The following is a 25,517-nucleotide window of genomic DNA, read 5'->3' as shown; positions in this document are numbered from 1 at the left end:
ATGGGTTGGGAGCAGTAGCTCTCCAGCCCAGAAGGTTTTTAGAACCCAAGTGCAGAGCAGTAGATCTCAAAGCAGGTAAACCCAAGAGAAAGAATAATAATAATAATAATAATAATAAGAAGAAGAATTAATATATAATCGTAAATATATATATTAATATTATATAATAATATTTTATATATATATATATATAGATATATATACACAATTATTATTATTATTAAACCCCCGCTCCACGCGGGGATCGAACTCAGGCTGTCGCGGTCGCAGCCCAGTGCTCTAACCGCTGCACCAGCGAGCGGATTGGGATGCGGCCGCTTTAATCGCCTTTTAAAGAGCCTCCGCCGAAAGGGGCGGAGCCACGAGAACGGGCGGAGAGTGAAAACGGGCGGAAAACAAAACCTCACGCCTAGCGTGAGTGAAAGAGAAGGGGAGAATTGTAAACAAGGCTGGCCATGGAAGCTACGGCTACCTCTTATGAGATGAGGTGAAGGATTAACTAAACAAAATGGCTTCCAAAGAAAACAAACTGAACTGAGGTGCTTTTGGATTAAATGCTGTTCCACCACAGAGGGGAGGAACAGCAGGAGAGAGACTAGGTGAGCAAAACCGCGTGCCTCGCGGCTGCTACACACACACACACACACACAGGAGAGAGCACACAGCTCTATCTCCAGTAGACTCTCGAGAGAGAGGAAAGGGATAGAGGAAGATACTTATGCGGGAGGAGTATGCCAGCGTGTGCCGAACAATACTCTCTCCAAAGGGATAGCAGGGAAGACAAGAGAAAAAGAGCCGAGGCTCGCTCGAAAAACGGGCATAGATTCGCTCTCACGAGCTTCAAAGATCCAGCGCCGAGTGGCTGGTTGGCTCTGCTTTTAAGATGTTCATAGCAGGTGTTGGTAATTAGCCAAATCAACCCTCGGCGCTGGGCTGGCGCGCCCTCCGATGCCCTGGAGGATGCCTCGATCTGGCACCAGCCCTTACAACTGCATTCAAGAAAAAAAACCCCACAAGACCTGCATTATGTTTTGGAGATGATCTGACTCAGCAGTCTTGCTGTCACAGTTTGTCAAATTACCTTCACACTTGTTAAATTACCTTCCTCAACCTCAAGAACTGACTGTACACTTGCTGCCTAATATAGCCCATCCCTTGACAAAGGTGTGTAAATCAGGGTTCTTGCACCATTCTAAAAGTCAAATTGAATGCTTTTTAAGACCTCAATAAAAATATTTAAGACTCAAAAATGTAGTGGCCATTTCTTTGATTGAAAATGATCTATTGTAAATAAAATTTAACATTTCAATTTTGATGCAAATCAGAGCCAACATAACAAATGTGAGTTGCATGAGCTATTTTGTAGCTTCCTGCACATACAGAAAAACGAGGAAAAGATAAGTTCAATTGAAGTGATAATATTTAAAATACGAATACTACATCTAATAATAATATTACTGAAAAACAACGGCTCGGCCCTAGTATTAGTAGGTTATTTTAGCATGTTAGCTAAACCAGCCATTGGGGTGCACTTCTGTGCATGTCTGGTGCCGGTCCCAAGCCCGGATAAATGGTGAGGGCTGCATCAAAAAGGGCATCCGTTGTAAAACTTGTGCCGAAACAAACATGTGGATCACAAATAGGACAAGGACAAGAGGGAGGCAGATGATCCGGTGTGGCGACCCCTAAAGGGAGCAGCCGAAAGACAATAAAGATATTAGCATGTTAGCTAGCTTGCCGCTAAACTTAGTTCTCTCCCTGGTAATGTTAGCTAACTTACATCTGTAAATCTTGCTAATGTTATGGCTGATACGTGTGTGTGTGTGTGTGCTACTAGGTAAATGTTACAGTACCTGGGATTAACCTGGCTGACAGGGATGTTAAGACGGGCAGCGATATCTTCTACTGTTTCGTTTCCTTCAGAGATGATTCCTACACCCTTGGCAATGGCTTTGGCTGTGATTGGGTGGTCTCCTGTTACCATGATGACTTTGATTCCAGCTGATCGGCATTTGCCCACAGCATCTGGTACTGCAGCACGTGGAGGGTCGATCATTGACATTAGTCCCACAAAGCACATATTATCTGTTTTGAAATTGACATCATCTGTATCAAAGGCAAAGCCTTTGGGGTACTGATCCTCAGGCATAAACAAATGGCAGAAACCTGTAGATACACAATAAAAAGAAACAGACGTGAGGAGATAAAAAGACAGAGAGAGAGTGAGAGAGAAACATAATTTAGTCTGGTATTTCTATAAAAAGTGATTGGCATTGCTTATTTTTTTGTTAAGCTATTTAAAGCATTTAAACAGTACAGTGCTCTATTACTTGCATCCTACGTACAATAAAATTATCTGTATTTTATGTAATAGTAGAAATAAATCTTCAAGCCCAAATGGACTTAATTTCATTTGTGTTGTGCTTTTGTCTCAAATGATGGTACCGTTTTACTCTATTTTTTTTATGCTTTTTTTCCCTTACCAAGCACTCTCTCTCCTAGTCCTCCCAGTTCCAAGTAGGCATTCTGGAAAGCCTCCTTCATCTCCTCATCCATGGGCTGTTCCTTGCCCTGCACCATGATGGTGGAGCAGCGGTCCAGAATGCGTTCTGGTGCGCCCTTCATCACCAGCAGGTAATGATTGTCGCTGGGCTCTTCTGTCTCGTGTACTGAAAGCTGTATAGATTAAAACATAAATAAATAATATTTTTTTGTGCCATTTCAGAACAGAAATCTGTATCCTTTATGATTTACAATTCTTTTTCAATTTGATTTAATCATTCTTATTGCTTATTTGAATGCCTCTTTTAATCATTTTTTCATTAATTTTGTGGTTTTCTCTAGTATGAATGAGTGTTGTGAGCCGTGTTTTGAAAAACAGCAGGATTTCGTCTCTTACTCATGAATATTATGACGTCTCACCTCTGATTGGCAGCGCTGTCTATTTTCTTTTATTCAGTAATACAGGCAATGGAGGTAGAACAACAGTTTCACGTGCAGCATACATATGCAACTCGGAGTGACTAGCAAAACGACAGCTTTAAAGAAATTATAGATTATAATAATTTCCCCCCCCTTACTAAAAATCAAACTACAAATGACAAAGAAATGGTTCAAAACTAGGTTTGCCTGTAAAAAAAAAAAACTTGTCAGAATATGCTGCGTCGCGGGACAGAACTGAATTTTTATTGGCGGGAGCTGGAGTTGAATCAATCCAGCTGATGCAGGAGCAGGACCATAACCTTAACATGTGGTACCTCTCCCACAAATTGATAAATAGTTAAGAAAATTATAATAATCACGCTATGATTCCTGTGCAAGCAACAAAAAAAAACTCAAGAAAAATCTCAAAGACCGACACACACACACACACACCCTGATGGGAGATTTTCAGCATCTCCAATTCACCTGATGGCATGTGTTTGGACTGTGGTAAGAAATGTGACAGCACTATTCAGCACTGAATTGCTGTTTTAATAAATACATAAGTAAATTTGAAGCACTAAATGTAAGTAATTCAATTCATATTAGGACCGCGGGGCGGGAGTGGCAGAAATATGTATGTGGCGGGAGGGCGCAGGATTAAAAGAAGCGTTTTTTTGCGGGAGCGGGCGGTAACGGGACAAAAACACGCACGGCAAAAAAGCAGTCCAGTGCAGACCTCTAATATATATATGAGTGAATCAATGATATCACATGTTGGCCTCATGTACACACACCGCGGAGAAACTCAAGACACTGATGGACACTGAATTAAACTTCAGAACGTGGGTTTGTGGGTGAAAATTAGAAAAAAAACGCACTAAACGAGTCACAGAAGAAATTTTGAAGAAGATATTATTATTGTTTTACACAAATATTCACTGATCCTTACTGGAAAGCAATGACACTGCAGTTTTTAGAAGCAGTAGGATTTATTTTAAGCGAAATATATGCTTTATCCCACTGGGTGTTTGTGTCGAAAGTGCTGGAACAGTGCTGGAACTCAGACAGAGAGGAATTAAAATATGCATGTGTTAGTCTGTGGGAGGCGCTGGTAACCAGGGTAAGACGGAGAAACACTTCAGAAATGAGTAGCGTTTTTGGATATTTAAGATTCAAAATATATAATGACAGTGTGTGAAATCATGATTACTCCATTTTAAACTGTAATTCGAAGGAATCGTGAAAATCGCCCAACACTAATTTATTGTATCTGAAGTTCCAGTTGAATAAGGCAGTAGATCACTAACCTGATACTTGTTTGTGGAGTTGAAGGGAATCTCAGCCACTTTCTTGTTCTTGTCCCTCATGGCTTTGACTGAACCACAGGAGAGCTCGATACACTTCAGCAGGGCTGACTCAGAGGCATCACCAGCCACATCTCGCTTCAGAATTGGCAGAGATTCCTGTCCTGCCTTAAACACTGCTCTATTACAAAGTGCTGCAACGCGGGCGAGAGACACCCAAGTCACTGATGTCTTATCAAAGGATGTGCCTAAAAAGAAAGAAACAGAATGGTATGTAATTTAACATTGATCAAGACGCAACAAGAAGCATTTTTTGCATTTTGTTGCTAAGAAAACAGAGGAAATATAGAAATTGATTTAGTCTTTAATGCTACTTTGTATTAATGTTTTATTGCGATATTTATGTCTCTTGAGTCACCATGTATCCTCTTTACATTTTTCTGTGACAAAACTTTATTTATATAATATTTGGTATAATTGCTCAAAATGTTTATGATTACAAAATTGTATTTAAATATAAAGAATAAAAAACTGACATTTACGGTTCCTCAGAAGAAAAATGCTCATCAGTGAAATCATGCATCTTTTTCTTGTTCTTGTCATAAGTAAAGAGGGCCACACTGACATTACATAAGAAAAAAGTTGTGCTAAACTGCATCCCACTAGCATTCCCTTGTGAAAAGTTGTATTGCATGTTTCTCACCAGACTGGTCCTCTGTGGTGTCAGCCTCATGGATCTGATTGTCAAACCACATATGGGCAACAGTCATGCGGTTCTGTGTTAGAGTGCCAGTCTTGTCGGAGCAGATGGTGGAGGTAGAACCCAGAGTCTCTACAGCCTCTAAGTTCTTCACCAGACAGTTCTTACGAGCCATGCGCTTAGCTGTAAGGGTCAGACACACCTGAGAGAGAAAGAGAACGAAAGACAGGGAGAGAGAACAACAGACAAAGAAAAGAAAAAAAAAAAAAAAAAGAAAGAAAGAGGGCCAGTGCAGTAAGGGTGGACAGTTCAGATAGTGGAAAAGAGAAGAAAATAGAATGCGAGAGCACAAGAGAGAGAGAGAGAGAGAAGGTAAGTAAGACAGAAACAGTGATAGAGAGAAGGTGCCACATTTGGAAAGGTGGTTGAGAAGGGTATTAAAGAAAATATAGAAGAAATAAAAAGAGAAAACACAAGAGAGATAGTGTTAGTGAAACCCTGTGACTGATTTTAGTGGCACGGTGCATTGCAGTGCAGTGCCGTGCAGCAGTGCACTTGCAGAACATTCTAGAAAGAGGGCCCTGAAGAGCTAAGCAAAGGTGCAGCATAGATAGCAAAAGCACATTCTAGCTTTACAGCGCAGTCAGTGGGCACAAGCTAGCCCAGCACAGCCAAGACAAGCACAGCCACATCTATACCAGTAAGAGCATTACAATTCCTCCTAATCACAGCCATTCGCCAGCGCAAGCAAACTAAAAATACCACAGAATAATACTTTTTCAGCTTTTCACACTGGCCTTCAACAGTGAGAGTCTGAAAAAGAGGACAAAAGAGGAGAGAGGAACACACACAGAGAGACAGCGAAAGAGTCACAGTCACAAAGAGTCAAAGAAACAGGTTTAGAGAGAGAGGGAACACAAAAAAAGAAAATCACAGAAAATACAAGCTGTCACAAACAAACACAGACAGACACAACAATTACACGGACCATCACCAACACCAAGGAGTCACACAGAGTACCACTGACACTACAAAAGGTAATCAGAGGGAGAAATGTAGAGTCATGTACAAGAGAGGTTCACGCTACAGAAGCACACTGAGCAAGATATAACTTCCACACTTTAACACCACACTCAACTAGGGCCCAACCGATATAAACCTTCTGTGATGATACATACAGTGATTAAAAAAAAACATGTAACTTATAAAGTCAACCAATATACACTGTAAAAAAAAAAACAAAAAAAAAACAGCTGCACCCAGAAGAAAGTGTTAGATTGCAATTTGGTTGTTTGGAAGAAAGAAAAAGGTTACCAGGAACAATATATGTTTTAAAATGTAGACATTATACCATCCGGCTTGGCAGGGAGTTGTCGAGTTTCCTAATAGTGTTCCTACTATAATCCATCCCATGCATATATTGTGTCCTGCAGATTTTCTAGAAATGTTGTAGTGAGGCATGACAACAAAATAATTATCTTGTCACTGACAATGGTGCCTCCACACACAAATTAGTTCATTGCACTCGACAAAATAGTCTGTGTGCAGGTAGTTCTGCGGTGTGAAGCCGTCTGCCAATGGTGCTGGCACTAATGTATGACTCATGGAGGGCATCACTTCTCACTGAAAGTCCACAAGAGTGGCTGTTGGGTCGCTCTGCACATATTAGACAATCTTTTGTTTGTCCTTTTCCATGGTTTGTGTCATATCGCTGGTGCATGCTAGAGTACTAACCCTTAATCCCAACTCTACAGTGCAAGCCCTCTCTTTTAACTGTTCCAATTGCTTAAGGCTTCTTCTCTGAGGTTTATTGATTGGCTTTCAAAGGATGCTACTAACACAAAACCAGTATTGCCAGAATGGAATCAGATATAGTGATAAAGCCTGAATTGAAGAAGATCGGACAGTACTCATATAATATCCAATGTATTTATTAGACTCACAGATAAAACGCAAACGTTTGGGCCCTTAGGCCTTCCTCAGCGTCACGCCATTGCCGTGTCTCACGATGTCAAAGCTACCCATCAAGTTTCATTCATGTAGGCTGATTTTTCTGGGTGCAACTATTTTTTTTAATTAAGGAAAAAAAAACAGGATGTTTTTAAATGAATATTTTTATACTTAAGTTAAACTGTACTTTTCATTTTATCATGGTTAACAAAAAAGTGAGTTAAAATATGAAAATGAGCCACTAAATATTCAGTATTTTACCAAATGTCTGTAAGACCTCAACAAGTTTATTGGTCAGGTCTTACCCACAACCACTAGAAATGATGTGCGAGGATGTAACTTTATTAAACACACCAACAACGTCTGGCTGCAGATCTCCAGTAAATCAGGCCCCTGTGATGTCATCTAGGGTCTCTAACGTGAGGTGAAAGTTAGCTTCATTTTTAAAGCTACGTGGGCTGATGCCACAGAAAAGCTACAGGGTCCTTTCTTATGCTGGATGTGTGAAAGAGGGGCCTCTCGCTAAAGTTCTGCAGCCAGACCCATCTTAAACACAAACACACCCACATTTTTTTTTTACAAATTGATGAGACGAAAGGACAAAGAACAACAACAAAAAAAAAAGGGGTTCTTACAGTGACAGTAGCCAGTAGGCCCTCGGGCACGTTTGCCACAATGATGCCGATCAGGAAGATGACAGCCTCCAACCAGGAGTAGCCAAGGATGATGGACAAAATGAAGAAGGTGACGCCCAGAAAGACGGCCACGCCCGTGATAATTTGAATGAAGTGTTCAATCTCTTTGGCAATGGGTGTCTTGCCAGTCTCAAGGCCAGAAGTCAGAGTAGCGATGCGGCCCATGACAGTGCGATCTCCAGTGCATACCACAATACCGCGGGCCGTACCTGCAGGACAAAAGAAACAGCTTTATTGTAAATAGGTATTTTTAACATATTGGGAAGGGACTGTCCAAGAAACAATAGGTCTCATTCACCAAAATTGGAATGGAATGAGAATTTTCCAAAATTCCTACCTATCAGATTCATTTTGATTTAAAACTAGGTCTGGCTTGAAAGTTTTTTTTGTGGACTATATCGTCACAGAATTTATTGTAATAAACAATATTTTTGTCACTTTAACACCAATAAATGCCACTGAGATAATGAAATAACAACAAAGCATTCAAACCCTTTAAAAGATAACACAAATTGTAATTAATCATAGTTTGGGAAATAAATACTTTTTTATTCACCTACTGCCATCCACACTGTGTGTATGAAGTCACAGTTACTGAAGCATTGACTGCATGACATGCTAAAATACTGTTCACTGTTAGATATGTGGACAAATAAACACTACAGACGATATCACCTTTATTAAATATTACTGAGATCATGTCAGTTATTGTACAATAAATTGATAATGTAATTATTGTGACAGGCATATTTAAAACCACAGAATTGTTCACAGCTATTCTCTTATGAAGAAGAATCACATTTTTCTCACAAGAATGAACTAATCCCAAATAAGCTTTAATAAGCATTTTAAGCTTTATATGGGCTTTACTCTTATTAACATTCTTAGAATTTAATGATCATTTTTGACAGTATTCTTCATAAGCATTTGGTAAAAACATGTAATGACCAACAGTATTATTACAACTAAAGATTACCTAAAGAATTCCAAGTAAAACTTTTCCAGTAACTACCTACTACCTGCACTAGACATGTTCCACACCCTCCATAATATGAGGACATTAGTGTCGATCTGTTTTCTAACATTAGAAAGATTTTGTCTTCAGGTAAATACTGTCTCCATATATCTATGGTTTCTAGTATAATTTAGACACAGAAACAACACTAGAAAGTGCTGTGACCCTGTAATATTTTGTATTTTCTTTACCTCAGCATCTATCTTTATTAGTTTCCTCGGGTAGACATAAATCTCAAACTGACTTAAATGTATGTATTAAATGCAAGTCTGCATTTGGGAAAACAGAACAACAATATTTGTATTATTTTTATTAACCAGAGGGGGGCAGTAGATCTCCACTATGGACCTAAGTCAGCCTCTTAGCATTAGTGTCAGGGATCAAAGCGCAGCAGCATCCTGCTGACAGCAAAAGCATATGCAGAGAGTCGCTCTTTAAACAGCAGTATTACTCTGTTGACCTTTGCTGAGGGAGGCACTTCAGTGAGACTCGCTGACAGTGACAGGAAGTAATACAGAGTGCCACGACTAATATGCAGAATAATCTCAGAGCGCTGAGTACAGAACAGCTGCCCTGTGTTCATATAATGACACTCAGTAAGATGTAAAAGAACTTTGGGATTTAGGAAGGATTACATTGTTCAGCAAACAAGGAGCATCAGTCTGTGAAACAGAAAAACAAAGGTACAGTGGGTGTGTTAAAGCTTTGATTAAAGTTTTTTTTGATACACCTTTAAGAGTTAGTCATTCGCTATGTAATATACCAGTCTTTGTGCATTGAGGCTAAGGCAAGTTAAAAAAAAGTTGAGATGCAGAACATGGACTAAGCCATTACACCATTACTAATCAATTCATTCTGTGATAACTTTTAAGTTTCTTTATTATGTATTCTGTGTAGGTAGCAGTATTTTGCATGTCAGCTATGCATAAAAGTATGGTTACGTTTTGTTTTTATTATCGAGTAATGGATCTAAATCCTCAACTTAAGCTTCATCACAGAGACGTTTACAATGATTAATATTAAAAACATTAGTTATAAGTTATTTGGTAAAGTGAAAAAGATTCAAGAGAAAGTGAGGCCCACTGTGTGGGTGATTTATAAGCGACAAAATGAAATGACAAGCTGGGAAAGATGGTTGTCATGACAACACTTCTCATCTATTTGACAGTGAAGAAAATATAAGCCACAGCATGACACAGATACACAGAATAGAAACACTGTATAACCTAAATAAATAAATAAATGAACACTTTATTATTAGATTTTACTTGCTTATAGGTGTAAAGGAAATTGCTTGTGAGGTGTTTGCTCTGACTGTACCTTCAACACAGTTGGTAGAGAAAAATGCGATGTTGCGAGTTTCCAAGGGGTTGTCATGGGTGCAGTCAGGTGACCTTGTCTGAGGCTCCGACTCGCCAGTCAGAGAAGAGTTGTCAACCTGAAAGTTGTAGATAAAATTAAGAAAAATGTATATTGTATCAAACTAGTTTTCAAAAAATAAGTTCATATTGATTAGGCAATTTATTTATTTGCATTTTTTTAAGTTCATGATTTTATGTGTGTGTACCTTGCAGCCATGAGCAGATATGATCCTAAGGTCAGCAGGGATCCTGTCTCCTCCTTTCACTTCCACCAAGTCTCCAGCCACCACCTCCTCAGCATTAATCTGGAGCTTCTCACCCTCACGAATAACTAACGCTTGCTACATCACACACAGAGACAGTTTTTTTTTTAAACCAGGTAAGGGTAAGATCCAGGCATCTTAGACAGTTTAGAGGAATTAATTTTTGAGGCAGACAAAATACTGGATTTAGTCTTAAACCTGTTATGTTTCAACCTTCAAAATACAGAGCATTAAATGAAAATTAAAACAACATTAAAGTAGGGTTAAGGTTGACATTCAGGTGTCTTGTTTCTTTGAGATCAATGTTTGTTTAGGTAATCATTTGCATGTAAGATATAGTTAAAAATATCTACATATGCCATCATTTTTAAAAGGAGTTTTAAATAAAAAAATATCATAAACATTGCTTAAGATGGTGTAAATAATGACAAATCAGGACTAAAAATATACTGAAACTGATATTAAACTTTATTCTTATATCAAAGAATTTTCTTAGGGTCCTATTAAATTATATGGAATTATTAGAATCATGTACTCTTTTATATAAAGATTAGGTTGGTTTTAAGGATAAAGAAAAAATATTATTCAGACTTCTATAATCAGTACCTGGGGCACCATGTTTTTGAAGGACTCCATGATCTTAGAGCTCTTAGCTTCCTGAAAGTAGGAGAAGCAACCCGTAATGATGACCACAGCAGACAGCACGATACCCAGGTACAACTAAGGAAAGAGCAAGAGATTATGGATTAGGGTGTGAAGAATGGATTAGTGATTATGTTCTTATGAGGGATTAGTATCTCTACTCTATCTCTTCTTTTGCCGTCCTAGTGTTTACCTGGGTTCTTTGAAACTATTTGAGGACACAAAATTATCCTTAAGCCATATTTTCATTAAAACTACAACTGAGCCAAAGTTTAATACCTGCTTCTCTGTTATTGTAACTGAATGCTGTTCTGTCTTTCAGGATTCCACCTCCACAATGTGGTAAACAACTTCAGGAGATCTACAGTCTTGGAGGGCTTAATCTAATATCTATTCTGTTTCTAACACCGGGGATGTTGTTGAAGACCATTAATAGTTGTGTGTGTCCTCACATTGTCTCCGGCTGGCTCATCCTCAGTGGCAGCCTGGATGGCATAAGCCAAGAAGCAAAGAATAGCTCCAATCCACAGCAGAATGGAGAAGCCCCCGAAAAGCTGCCGGCAAAACTTTATCCACTCTGGGGTGGTGGGGGGAGGGGTGAGAGCGTTAGGACCATCCCGGGCCAGATATTCAGCTGCTTTTGCATTAGTCAGACCCTGCACAGAGAGAAAGCATACACATATTATTACAGTGTAACCAGGAAACAGACCCTGTTTACACCAACTTACTTTAGTATCAGGACCCCAGCTGACAGAAAATTTTAACAGAACATTTAGCAACGTTTTTGAAAAGGTTCAAGAAAGATTAGAGTTTAACGCTAAAGTATTATTGTTCTGGAAATGTTCTGAAAATATGTGACATAATGTTGTACATCACAACGTTCCAAGCTAGACGAATACTATAACATTCCATAACATTATGGAAAGGTTAAAAGGTTAAAAACACTCCCCAGACTAAAAATTTAAACATTACACCAATGTTACCAGAAGGCTTAAAAGTAATGCTGGGATGTATGACCAAAAATATACACCCCTGTATTTTTCAAGATTCAGACAGTTTCACGTTATATCATGGCATTTTTATTTATTTATTTATTTTATATAGGTCTGTGACTTACTGTACTGTTAGGAGCACAAATAATATGAAACAGGCTAAGGCTTTAATTTAAGGCTTTGATTACTATTAGGTTTAATTTGTCCCACAAAATTACACAATATATGAAGAAATCAGACTTTATTAGCAGAAAAACAGCTGAAGACTGAAAACAATAGACCTTAATAAGAGATACGTCAACAACTTTAACACTGCTTCCTTTACAAAACTAAGTATTTTTATTAATAGTTCAAGCCATTAGAATCAATACAGTATTAAACTCAGCCACAATTCTCTTCTTTCTCCAGTTACCAAATAAATTCAGTTCAGTGTGTATTACTTTATCCTTCAAGCTACAGTATTAATATATTTAAACGGGGCTATAGTTACTGCTCACCTCGTCTCCTTGAGTTTTAAAGAGTTTTACCACTTGCTGAATTAATTAGGCTACGGCATAGGTTTGACACAGAAGTATAAATTGGCTCCACATATCTGAGCATCCAGCTTGTTGTGCTAACTGGCTAGGGTTATCTAGCAAGCTGTCCAAGCGTGCCTCCTTGGCAGCACTGTTTTACACTGTATGCTGCTACACAGTGCTCTAGTGGTATGACAGTATGTGAAAAATGCAAACAAGTTTTAAATTCCCCACCAGTATACAGAATGAGCCAGTTTTTCACCCAGCACTACTTAAAAGATGTTCTAAGAACATTCAAAATACTTGGCAGATTGAACATTCCAAGTAAATGTTCAGAAAAATTTCTACCAATCAAAAATTTTGGTTAGTCCAACTGAAATCTGATTTTGGTGTTGTATGGAACATGCACATTTTATCATTGTGCGACATTTACTACAGGTGCTACAGTTAAACTGAGATATGATTTGTTGGCGTTTCCAAAGGAACATCCTATAAATACCGTTTCTACCTTGCTTATATGTTTACAGCAAGTCTTTGCAAACCTCCACCACTCGTCTCCTGTTTTTTTACTCTTTTTGTTATCTCTTCTTCCCAACTTATTACAACTGGCTTCTTCCTACAACAGCCAGAAGCTGCCCAAACTTCAGTCCAAGTTCTCCAAGTTCTTTGCTAAACTAGCAAAGGTGAGGTGCAGGTGTTATCTGGAGCTGCTGTTTCACACTTACATTGTGTCAGTTGTGCTCTCACTACAGGTAATGGTATGCATGACTCAGGCAATAGTGCATGGCATGACTCACTGTGAATTTTCTGGATAATTACCTGCCATATTCACACATAGGCTCACTCGAAAATTACCTAGGCTGGCTAAATGAAATTCGGGTAATGTCCAATTTAACCGACATGCAGCTCCTCTGGGTAATCTAAAGTTATGGGTTATTGTTCAGGTTTAAAAGGGGCCATGGAGAAGTAGATGCATTAACACTGCTGTAAAGAAGCTTTAAAATAGAAGGCCAGAGGCTTCAGAAGGAACATTTTTAAACCAATATATAATTAAGGAATAAAACATCTGTGGACTCACCTGCACAATATCAGTGTTGTACTTCCGGCACACTTCCTCAATGGACATCCTATGTTCCGTCTAATACAGAAGATATACATATGTTTAGTTTAAATCTACATGCAAAAGGTGAGTTTTAAGTCCATATGAAATACCTACACACCACTTTATCAAGGTAATAATTTTATGTATCAATCAATTATTTTGGTGCCTTGTGTAAAAAAATAAGACAAAGATAAAAATAATAAAATTACACAAATAATAAAAATACACAAAAATAATAGCTGTTATAAAAACTGTTATAATTACTTTTTCCATCATTGCTGCATTAAATTTGTTCCCAAAAACAAAAAGGCTAATAGTCTGCAATGCCACTGGCTTTTTTTTTACATACAATGAGCGCTTAACCAACAGGAGAGAAGAAATAAGCTAATTTTTTTATTATAGTAGTGGGTAAACAAGCTTTATGTGTAGTATAAGATCACCATGTGAGTCATTATCTTTTTGTTTCTTTTGTTTTGGGGGAAAACAAACAGCATTTCTACACTGGTAATACATTTTTATTGGGTAATAAAGAAAGTAAAACAACAGCGCGCATGCGTGTTTGTGCCTTACCAATGGTACTTCCTTCTTCAGGTCATCCATATCCTTCCCCCCTTTCTTTTTGGGAGATTCTTTTTCATCATTGTCCTGTGTGGTTGCCACACGGTAGCTGTCCGACCGTCCATACTGTGGTAAAGAAAAAAGCAAGAAAGAATTCATTAGAGTCCATATTGTCAACACAACATCAACTAGAACAGTTACCTGAGATTAACATCAACATATGAAAAGGTCCCACTTATGACTGACACATAGTGTCACATAGTGATCAAAATGCAGCAGTAAATTTATTTTTTATGCATATGTCTCTTTCACTTCTACAAGTACTAAGTCTTTTAGTAGACACAGCAGATGATTAGACTTGATGCCATTTTGGACCAGCGTCCAGTTAAACTACGAAAAGCTTGTTCACTGATGAGCTTAGTAAGCTCCTCCAAACCCCTGCCAGTGGTCAACTGTCTGCAGAGAAAATCCCCCCACTGACAGGCTATGAAAACAACAGATTAAGCTGAAGGAGAGAAGCAATCTGAGCACAATACCAAATATACAGAGGTGTTCCTAAATCACATTAATGGACATTATTAGTATTATGGCTTTCATATTTCATAGTATAGCATTTTTTATGGCCTTGTTTACAGGGGAAAAAAAATACAATTGGTAATCAAATTAGGAAGGCCTAGTGGAATGGATATGAAATGGGCATTCTCAGATTAAAGCCTACATATTTTTAACTATGCTGAAAAAAATAAAATAAAATCTGTAATCAAATAGGAAAGGCCTAATGGACTGGATATGACATGGGTACTCTCGGATTACATCTTTTTAACCACAAAACCATGATCAACAAATGGACAGAACAGAAGGTGTGCATTCAGTAATAAATGCGAGTGAGTGTGTGAAATGGCTACAGGAGTCCAATTTCCAAACACTGGATAGAGTTTTCTGCCCCACCCACTCCTCCCAGATGCGAAGCTCACACAGGTTGCCAGATTGACACATAGTGGCATGCGAGGATGAGTCTTACCCTGTAGCTGATCAGTGAATATATACATTTGGAATGTCCAAAATCTCTGTCTCTACCACGCTAGAGTTGGTGATAAATCACCTATTACCATACAGATGACTGTGTCATCCTACACAGTTTAAATAAGAAAATACTGGCTGCTGCTCTGCTGACAAGAGCTGTCAGTGCTGTAACTGAGCATGTTTTCTTAATATCTGATGATATTCCTGATCATGTTTTGACTAACTATAGAAAATATAATTCTTAATTGTCCTTCAAGCAATATCTTAATAATAGTGTTGAAAAGCTTTTAGGAAAGGATTTTTCTAGCTTGCTTTGTACTGCGAAACAGTATTTCTAAAATTTGCTTGTTTGAACTTACTAGTGCTTACCAAATGATACAAGGCAATGCGGTATGTGGGTAGTCTCCTTAAATATGAAGATATTTAAAAATATAAAATAAATTGTAGGTCAGATTTTTTCAAGTAAATTAAATAACAATTCTTCAAAAAGAACTGCTTCACTGTTGTCATTAAAATATAATTTATCTTGGTTTCCCATTTAAACCGGCAAGATCAAATAAATTACATTGACTTGAAAAGCATTTCTTATTTGAAAGAAAAAATATTCCTCAAAGTAAAAGTAAGTTTGTGAGCCAGTAAACAATGCTTAGTGTTGCCCTAAGTCAGTTCTAGATGTTTCTTGCAAACAGAGATTCCAGGCCATATAAGGGAAAAATGTTAAGCCTAACAACAATGTCAAACTAGGGTTGTTCAATTAAACAAAAAATAATCAAAACCAGCATTCAAAACTAGCCGCAAAAACATGTAACTTAAAATGGGGCCAAAAGATAGTTTACATTTCTAGGTAAACTAACATCTACAAACTTGTAGATGTTACTTTTGTAAAAGTAACCAGTAACGAGACATATAAGTCATGAGGCTTTTTGAATATATGGCTTATATATAATAAGTTGGCTGATATGTTAGCTGGCTGTTAGACTAGCTCCTGCGTTTAATGGTAGAAAACTTAAACAAGAATAACTACCAGCCTTGTATCACCAAGCTAACTTTGTTAGCAATCAGTCAATAACATAGCATAACTTGAGTTGGTTGGAATATACTTTAGGTCCCATATTTTGCTAGAGGTTGCAACATTGCATGAGGTCACAAGACACTTCAGTTCTTAATTTAACTGCTCAGTGACAAGACTGGCCTAACTCATGGCTGCAGAACCCAATTAAAGCCAGTGTAGAAATCAGTGCTTCATGTGCTGCTAAAAATGTTGTTAAGTCTGATGGAGTTTTTTTCTCCCTGTATTTGACTCTAACTCACATATTTGTAGCGTAAGTAAAATGAATGTGCCTCATGGCTGAACAGAGTAAAGACTTTAAACACCACTAACCTGACACCTCTCTCAAGATTACAATACTCAGCCCATACAAACACCGCAAACCACAGCCTTGAAAGACAATGTACAGAACATTCCAGAAGCCCTACACAAAAGCTAAATGTGCATGGAAAGGTTAATGTGGCATCTGAACACTCATACACACTCTATTGCAAATATGGCACTGTATGGGAGGATTATCATTTAAACTGATTTCTTATTATAATGTCACTAATTAGGAACCTTGGGCAATTGAATGAAACACCTGTCTTCCTTCCTTTGTATATCTTTTGCGAAATTGAGCCAGCATTTCTGCTGCTAGGATCCTCCTATGTAATTCACATTTACTCCTTTGCTAAATACAAATCTATTTTGCTCACCCACATTAATTGTATTTTTGTGTTTGACAAGGTGAAAGATACACAGCCAGCACAGAAAGTGACCAAGCATGTGTACTGTCAGCGTAATATTACAGGATTTTACATGACTTCTAGTGCACTGTCCATGAACATTTTACAGTACACTGGAGTGACAGTCAGCGAGATGTCATTCTCCTTCTAATAGGTTAAATGAAAAAAAAACTTGCTTTAAGATTAAACAAATTAAATGAATGTTGTTTCAGTTGATGTTCATACTTTTGGTTTACTAGATGCGATAGACAAGTGGAGTGTGATTGCCACACACATGCACTAATACACCATGAGACATGCTTTTGGATGTATGTGTCTATGTGTGTGTGTGTAGTGAAGGGTGGTCTAATATAGTAATGCACTTAATCCACACCAGGTCACTCTGCGGATGTGGCATCTATTTATTTACTGTGTGAATCTGTATGACCTATTTGGAGCTGATAACGACACCAAAATAATCATGCAAACACAATTACATTAGATATAAGCTTAGATTCATACTTTGCCATGAATGAGTGCAAGATTAAATGTGGTTGAAATCTAACTATACAATCTATATTATAATTTACAGTATGCATAATGTATTATTGTTGTATATACACAGAATGTAGCTTCAATTTGAACAATTCTGCAAAACAGTAACAAAACAGGTTCGGAAACCCTAGTACCCAAGTCTTGCATAATATGACGTTCTGAACAAAATAAAAGCACAAAAACTGCCCATAAGGCCAAGTTTATAGCACTTGTATCCCTCTATGCATGTGTGTGTGTGTGTGTTGTGAGTGAGGTTGTGTGTGATCAGTTTGGCCATCTGTCGAGACTTCCCTCATTCTATCCCCTGGCTGTGACAGCAGAGCAGGATTATGATTGTTTACTACAGCTTGGATTAACCCACTGAACAATCGTAATCTATGTCTCTCTATTTTTATCTCTCTGTCAATCAAACTCTGATGTCTTTCTTTATTTATATTAATTAGATTGTCTGAAATGTTGTCCAAGTTACTCATTCACTCACTGACTCTTTGCTCAAATTGACTAATCTACCTTACATGGCTGGGCATGACCACACTGAGGCATATGCTTAAGTGTGCTTGTTAGTGGAAGTACAAGTGTGCCCTCCCCACATTCATTCACAAAACATTCTGCATTTGACATTGACTGTTCCTTCCACCATGCCCTTGGGCATGCTTCCACACCCACTTTCTAAGTGCACCATCACTCATTCGAGCAAAGTCAGCCAGTGGGCATATGTGTGCCCTTTTATTCGAAGACCCACTGCATGCTATTTCCTTCAAGACCAGTAGAAGTGCACTCACAGAAGTTTCTCGAAGGTCCTAGAAGCTCAACATTAGCAATTTCGGAGCAGGTATGACTCATGACCACATTATTAAGTTCAGGAGAGTGTACAAATGGCTGGGAAAGTGATGACTACATTTATATGTATCCTAGATCTGCACTCAAGTTGATTGTGGTGAACCCCACTGCCCATTTCTGTTTCCTAATACCCCAAAAACTGCTGCACCTGGAAATTATTTATTTTAGTTACATTGCTGACACTTTGCACATCCTTGATTGTGTAGTTCTTGTAAATGTTTTTATTTATTATTTATTTAATCAGCAGGAAAATTTGGTAAAAAGGTTTTTTACATAAGGTGTTCATCTTCATTGTCTTAGTTGGTAAAAGACTGATATGTACATAATAGTTGGTAATTGTGTAATTTGTAATACAAATCATTTTATTTATTTATTTCAATAATAGAAATATATTTGGTTGCTATTTATAACAAATAATATTCAATATATAATAGTTAATAATCTATTAAACACATCCAGAGCTATAACCCAGAGAAAAATTATATAAAGTATGTTAAAATAAATTAATATTTATTTACATGATTTTCTTAAACAGAACCACAAACCACAAATATCAAAGTAGTTATATAGTAGAAATATGAAGTGGTTGCTGTATTGCTTATCAGCTTCCTACAATCATGTATTTTATGGCTCTATAACAGCTGGTAGATCCGGGCATCTAAAATAAACAGCTTTTAGAGAGGATACCTAAGTCATAAAGATCATTAAACGAATGAGATAAAACAACTTGAACTACTGTTGAGAGGACCAACCAAATGAAGCCTTATGATTGACTGGGGGTTGTCCAACAGGATATGACATCACAACGATGACCAAGTCATCAATGAGTAGCCCAACGGCCTGCACATATTGACTGGGTGACCCTGGGCTGTGGCATAAAATCATTATGGATGACATACGTAGTGGAAAACTACATAACACACACATGCTCACACACACGCACACTCTCTCTCTTTCTTTTTTGCATCCTCTCTCGAAGGGAACAGCCAGTCCTGTCAATGCGAGTGAGATATTGAACAGGTTTACACAACCATTTATACTCACACTTCTTGTCTTCCATCACTGACTCATTCTCTTTCTGGGTGTCTCTTTAACACACACACACTACTGGGCTTCCTACACACATCTTCCTTAGGTTGCACAATATGTTAATTTATATGCAGTACTATATATAAAAAACATGTTTATCAAGTACAAATTCTACTCAAATCCTCAGTTTGCATGAACAAGCCAGCAATTACTGCTTCTCATGCCTTGTATGGCAATCAATACAAACATGCACATACACACACACACACACACACACACACACTGGTCCCTTGGAGCTCTCTGATTGGTTCTCCTCGTTGGAGCTGTGCCCCAAGGGCATCACAGCCGGAATCACCCTCTCCGCTCACCAGCACACCAGTCTCAACCTTCCATCACAGCACCTGAGCCTGTGACGCCAAACCACCAGCTGAGGCCGCCTCAAGGTGACACGATCTCCATCTTTTTCCCCTCCTTCTCTGTCCTCCCCCATCCCCTCCTCCTAAGAAGAAACCACTGAGATACACCCCTCCACATGACCCCTCGAGTGCCTGACCTTGGTTCATCTCTGTTTGGTGCACCAGTGACGTGCAGCTCCTGCTTATTGATTATTGATTCTCTGGCTTGTGGTGCCTCCTACCACTTAGCATTATTACACTGCATTACATTTGGTGCAGATGATTGCATGACAGCAGAGCAGTGCCCGCATGGGAATTTCCACTCTTTACTGACCAGCCTCATCTTTGATGCAGCCACAGCAAACGCAACCCCACCATCCACCCTCCCTCTAGTGGTCCGACCGACATGACTAAGATAGAACGACACCATTTAGACTGACATGACATGTAACATGGAGAATTCATACAACACTGTGATGTACACTGTCATAAATGTAGGAATGTTTTCTGGGCTGAGGATTTTATATATATATGTATATATATATATATATATATACGACTGACTAATTTGATAGCTTGGAAGCATGAAGGACACTGATTTCACAGATGCTCTTTAATAACTCTTTAAAAAAATTAAAAATGTATCATAACCTTACCCTGAATGCAAGGACAGAACCCGTACCTAAGCTGGGTTTTTGGCTTGAGTGTAAACACGTAGGCTATTTGAATCAGTAATCAATGCAGAGACTGGGGGAGCAGGCATCCATCTTGACGCAGTTGTCTGCACCACTCGACCAGTCCTCAATTCTGCTCTCCCTATCCACATACATGGAATCACTGAATGTCACGAACACGGCACACAGCACATAACACAACATGCAGAATGACTTGTGTGCTTTGCTGGGGAATGCATCAAAAGAGCACAGACTGTTTGCACCATTTGCACATCATCCTTGATTCTCCACCCCTCATTTTGTAGCTAGCTACTTGTCTGTAGGCTAATCTTTGACAGCACTGCGACATGTCTTGTTTCGACCAGCCTTATCCAAAACTCCACCACTCAAGGCTCGTTCTGGCATCCTCATGCACCATTGAAACCGTCTGCACATTTCTTCACAAATAAGCTTGAACAGAAAAAACATGTACCTTAAAAAGAGAGCCCTATTAATAATTATAATTAATAATGTATGGTAAACGATACCAGTTAGTCTAGTTCTTGAGCTCCCTGATCCCACACCCATTTTTTATATCATTTTCTAGCTACCTGTCTGTAATCTTGTATTGACAGCACTGCGACATGTCTTGCTAGACTATGTGTGACTAATCTTATCCAAAAAGCATAGTATCTAGGTTGATTCTGATATCATTGGGCACAATTTTAACAGCCTGCACAATTCTTTACAGTGAAGCTTGACCAAAAAAGCTGCACCTTAAAAATTAACCATATCTTAGTGTAGCCTGTCAACAGCCAGAATATAACTGATGTCATGCATGTAATGTGATGATAGTGAGCTACTCTTATATTATTTGTTCTTTCTTTCTTTATGCATTTCACATTTATTACAATCTAGTCAGTGTGTGCTCTGGTTTCGCTTATTTAAAATAAATAAAAATGTTAAATTTTCAGAAATGTAAGTAATATAACACCAGTTAGTTAATAGGAATAGGTTAACGTTAGTCTAGAATTAGCTAAGCTAGGTTAGCTAGTTAGTAGACTTAGACCTAATGAGGGGTCCATCTTTTTCTTCTCAATCACACCTCTCATAGCTAGTTAGTTAGGTTAGGTTAGCAATGTAACCCTGGTTAGTTAACATGTCTGCCACAGGCTTCCCTTCTCTCTTCTCTAATGAATAAAGAAACACAATCTGTATGTATTTTAAACTGAAATGAGATATCTAACAAAGGGCACCATTAGTTTACAATGTCATTTATGTATCTAGTTTAGCTAGTAAGGTTATGTCTGTCACTCCTCATCGAAAAATGTGAATATGAGACGATGGAAGGGCTGGGTGTTATAGAGGGGGGATTAAATATGACCCAAACCGCCCAATAAAACAGAAATATCATAGTACATCATAAAATTCGGCAAATACAGAAATAAACAGGCGCCTCTGTGTGAGAAACATAATTTCTTACCCCCATTTTGGCGCAGTCAGTCGGTGCGGTCTCTTCGGTCGTTCAGATAGCCGTTGGTGTCTCTCAGGCAGCCAGCAGAGAAAAGACGGAGCACGACGAGCAGGTCCGTCAGTATAGAGCGCGGAAAAACACAGACCCCCCCCTCACTCAGGCGCAGCTGCTCGCTTCTAGAAAAGATAATGAGTGAAATAAGGGTTTTCTCTAAATTATGAATTATAATAACGGTCAGGGAGGGGCCGTCATGAAGTAAACTCCGCTAAAACACAGAGAGAGGGGAGAGGGGGCTCGGTGAGGCGGAATGATTGGGGTGCGCGCGCCGCTCTCACACACCAGCGCAGCCGGACAGCGAAAGAGACCTAGCTATGTCGCTCACTCCGCGTCTGAAAGAAGCGCCGGCAAAAAAAGAGAGCAAGCGAGCTCGAGCAAGCAGACTTGCAAACTAGCAAGGGCAATTTAGTGATATAACCTAGCGTTAGCTTACTGACTGTCCTTAAGTATGTAGACACTACATTAAAAGCCTGGATATTTTGAAATTACTTAAATATTTGGGGAAACCGTTTGCCTTAAGATTTTTGAGTAATGTTTACTGAAAACCTGAGTTCATTAGGCTAAAATCTTTAAGTTTTTATGAGTAAATTTTAAGCTAATTTGACTGATTTTTTAGGTCTTTGTTATATGAATTGCTTTGTGTATTTATTTTACTTTGAATGTTATGGTCTACTTTGAATGTTTCTCAGAGGGTCCTGGGGTAATTTTTGTCTCTTTTATGGGGGTCCTCTGTGATTTTATCCCTCTCCGGAATGACCATGTGTGTGTTTACAGTCTGAATTACCCTAGTAATTGTAGTCCCCTTGAGAAACTAATCCCTTCCAGATAGGGGTACAGATTAAATTTAAGTAAAATACATATTTTAATTACTAATAGAGAATTAGATGAATAAAGAACATACTATAGAGTGATCAACACAGAGTTACTGCAGCTCAGAAAATTATGTTTATGCATCCACAATTTATTACAGCCCTAGATACTCTGTGTGTGGCTGGTTGTCCATGGAAACCCAATATAAAGACTTCCCAATTAATACATTTTAGCAAATATTGCTTCCAACAGTTATTAACAGCTTAGTAATAAGTGCTGCAACTAAGGACTATGCACTATGCACATGCAGCAATCCCCAGGTGACTTGAAAGTTTTTGTTCTCTATAGAATAGCCATTTTCTTGGATTTCTGGTATGGTCCATATAAAAATATCTGTATATCTTTATAGATATAAATGCTAACTCAAATGTTTCACTGTTTATCCTTTAGCTTTTTACTACCTGCATGATACTCTCATTTGTTGCTATGTGTCCATTTGTAAACACACTAATCGTTACAATTAAACATAGATAAATTAGCAGGGATTAAGGCTAATCAGTAAGTGTTGGCCCTATCATTGAGGGATTGCAGGTTCCTTCCCCTGTGATGCCACAGGCATCTGGGCAGGGATCAAGTCCTCTGAGAAAGCAACTGGCCCATCATTCACCCTGTTCATCTGTTAATTGATATAAAAGGCACATAATAGGTTCTTTTCCCAGTGCATAGAGCTGTTTAGCATAAGTGCCAGTTTAAAAGGATGGAATGGTTGGCTTCATGTTACTTGGAGTAAGTTACTGGAACACCCTCCACTTCTTATTATTGAATCATTTGTATTTATTTATTTTATGCTGGATGCTTAAAAGGCTTGCAACAGTTCGGAGTGAAAGTTAATTTTTTTTCCATAAAGTTATTTAAGCCTTGCCTATCTGATATCCACAATTACAGCAATGCTACTGCTATACTGTTTAACTGATTTGGGCTCAAAGAAGCTGGGATTGTCAGATGGGAGGCCAAAGGATTCCCTAGTTTTAAAAGAGGAGCTCTACAGCTTGAGCCTTAAACCATGAAACAACATTATGTAACATTTCACATTATAAAATCAGCTTCAAAATAATGTTGATACTCCACTGGCCCGTAATAAGCAAAATAGTCTGACCATTGTTAAAACTAGTTCAGCACACTAAAAAGTGCAGTGTGGAACTCCGATGAAGCAGGCAGAAAATGCTTGTGGAAATATTACCTGTATATCAGTCAACATGCTTCTTTCACTGATTTCTCTCAGCTTGCGTCTTTTCTTAGGAGTGGCTTCTAGTGTTTATTCAACATCTTGAGTAGGGAGAGCCCAGAAGCAAAACATACTAATTTACATATAAAATACAATTCTCCCAACAGTGATGCACGGACAATCAGTGTTATTTAACACTTTTGAAAACAGATCACATTAATATTCATATAAACATAACAAGTGAGGTTTACCATAAAAAAACATTTATAGAATATATAATAAAAATAAATCACATCAGGACTCATGATTAGGGCTTACTAATTGTAATTGTAATTTCTATTGCTTTTATCTGCTTAATAGCAGTGGAGATGTGGAAAGGATACCTTTTCAATATGTAAAATGTTGTAATAAATTATTAATGTATTAAGTATATGTTTTTTGTATGTTTTTTGTTTTTATATTTTAAAGCAAGATCAAAAGCAAACGTATCGCACCGTTTACTACAAGACAGTGGAAAACAACACTTTCTATGCTCAACATTTTTCCTAATTTTCTCAACCAAACATTTTTGTGCACCCCAGTCATACAAACTCACAATAGAGCAAAATTGAATGACATAATGAATTAAATTAATAAAAAACAAAAACAAACAAAAAAGTGAAAAAATGTTTTTTTTTATTTTAAGTCATTTAAGTATCTGCCTACATTGCATCAGATTGTTAGTTAGCTAGCATTAGCTATCTAGCTTAGACCTAGCAAATTAGCTAGCTAGCTAACAAGTTATATAGCTGATATGTTCTATATTCTCTAGCTGATATTTACCGGTACACATTTTATTGACTTTTTGTTATGTGTTAAATGTGTTTGTTATGTGGTTAATATGATAAATATAGCTATAAAGGCAATGTTAGTTGCAAAATATGTTCAATTAAAAATTTGTGGATAGCTAGATTGATTTATCTAGAGACATATAAGATTCTACACATTGATTGAGTTTCAGGGGAGGCATGTAAGATGAAATCCCCTGTTTTCAATAAAATAAAAATGTCCAGACTGTTTATATGTCCAAAGTACACAGGAAATTTGGCAGTGTTAAATCAACACTGTTAGTGTTAAATCAACACTTATTAGTGTTGATTTAACACTAACAGTGTTGATTTAACACTGCCAAATTTCCTGTGTACACGGTTCCAAAAATCCTGGTCTTTTTGGGTGTACTTTACCCTGATTTTTCTTTGCTCACCTCCAATAAAAGCCCATGAACAAACAATATCTTATTACATAGCAGTTGATGTTACTGTCAGTGTCATAATAACAGTATTTTAAAGATGATGTACACTTTATACACTTTTATATTTTAGCATCCATACAATGTCTTCATAATCCATACAAGACTGCTGTTTCATGCACTTGAATAGTGCAAAATAATAAAATGTTCAGTGCAGATGAATGGGGAATAATACATTGTATAACTGTTTAGTATGATAGAGACAGGAGAAATGATCTGTAGACACATTCTTATGTCTCTGAAGTGTTTTATAGAATGATTCAATGAATATATGGAGAGGTTCCTTTATGATCACTGGCATCTCTGTAGCCCCAAAGACAGAGTCAGCATTTGTAATGATCTTGTTTAGTCTGTTAGTGTCCTTCATTGTAATTATGCTGCCTTGAGCAAG

The 25,517-nt window shown here is 37.9% G+C and overlaps 1 protein-coding gene across 1 annotated transcript in view; it reads right to left on the bottom strand.

Moving 5' to 3' along the window:
• atp1a3a (ATPase Na+/K+ transporting subunit alpha 3a) overlaps positions 1 to 22,098 on the bottom strand; it is a 29,622-nt gene extending 7,524 nt beyond the window's left edge. The window contains exons 1-12 of the mRNA XM_007253094.4: positions 21,756 to 22,098; positions 14,035 to 14,148; positions 13,441 to 13,500; positions 11,308 to 11,511; positions 10,820 to 10,933; positions 10,157 to 10,291; positions 9,910 to 10,027; positions 7,515 to 7,783; positions 4,933 to 5,131; positions 4,233 to 4,477; positions 2,484 to 2,676; positions 1,854 to 2,166 (exon numbers count right to left, since the gene is read on the bottom strand). Coding sequence (XP_007253156.2) covers positions 1,854 to 2,166; positions 2,484 to 2,676; positions 4,233 to 4,477; positions 4,933 to 5,131; positions 7,515 to 7,783; positions 9,910 to 10,027; positions 10,157 to 10,291; positions 10,820 to 10,933; positions 11,308 to 11,511; positions 13,441 to 13,500; positions 14,035 to 14,148; positions 21,756 to 21,761 — 1,970 coding nt within the window. The 5' untranslated portion in view covers positions 21,762 to 22,098. The remainder of the gene's footprint in view (positions 1 to 1,853; positions 2,167 to 2,483; positions 2,677 to 4,232; positions 4,478 to 4,932; positions 5,132 to 7,514; positions 7,784 to 9,909; positions 10,028 to 10,156; positions 10,292 to 10,819; positions 10,934 to 11,307; positions 11,512 to 13,440; positions 13,501 to 14,034; positions 14,149 to 21,755) is intronic.
• Between the last annotated feature and the right edge of the window lie 3,419 nt (positions 22,099 to 25,517).

This window comes from Astyanax mexicanus, chromosome 3 (assembly GCF_023375975.1).
Source record: "Astyanax mexicanus isolate ESR-SI-001 chromosome 3, AstMex3_surface, whole genome shotgun sequence".
NCBI lineage: Eukaryota > Metazoa > Chordata > Actinopteri > Characiformes > Acestrorhamphidae > Astyanax > Astyanax mexicanus.
This window is presented reverse-complemented; position numbering and strand designations above follow the sequence as displayed.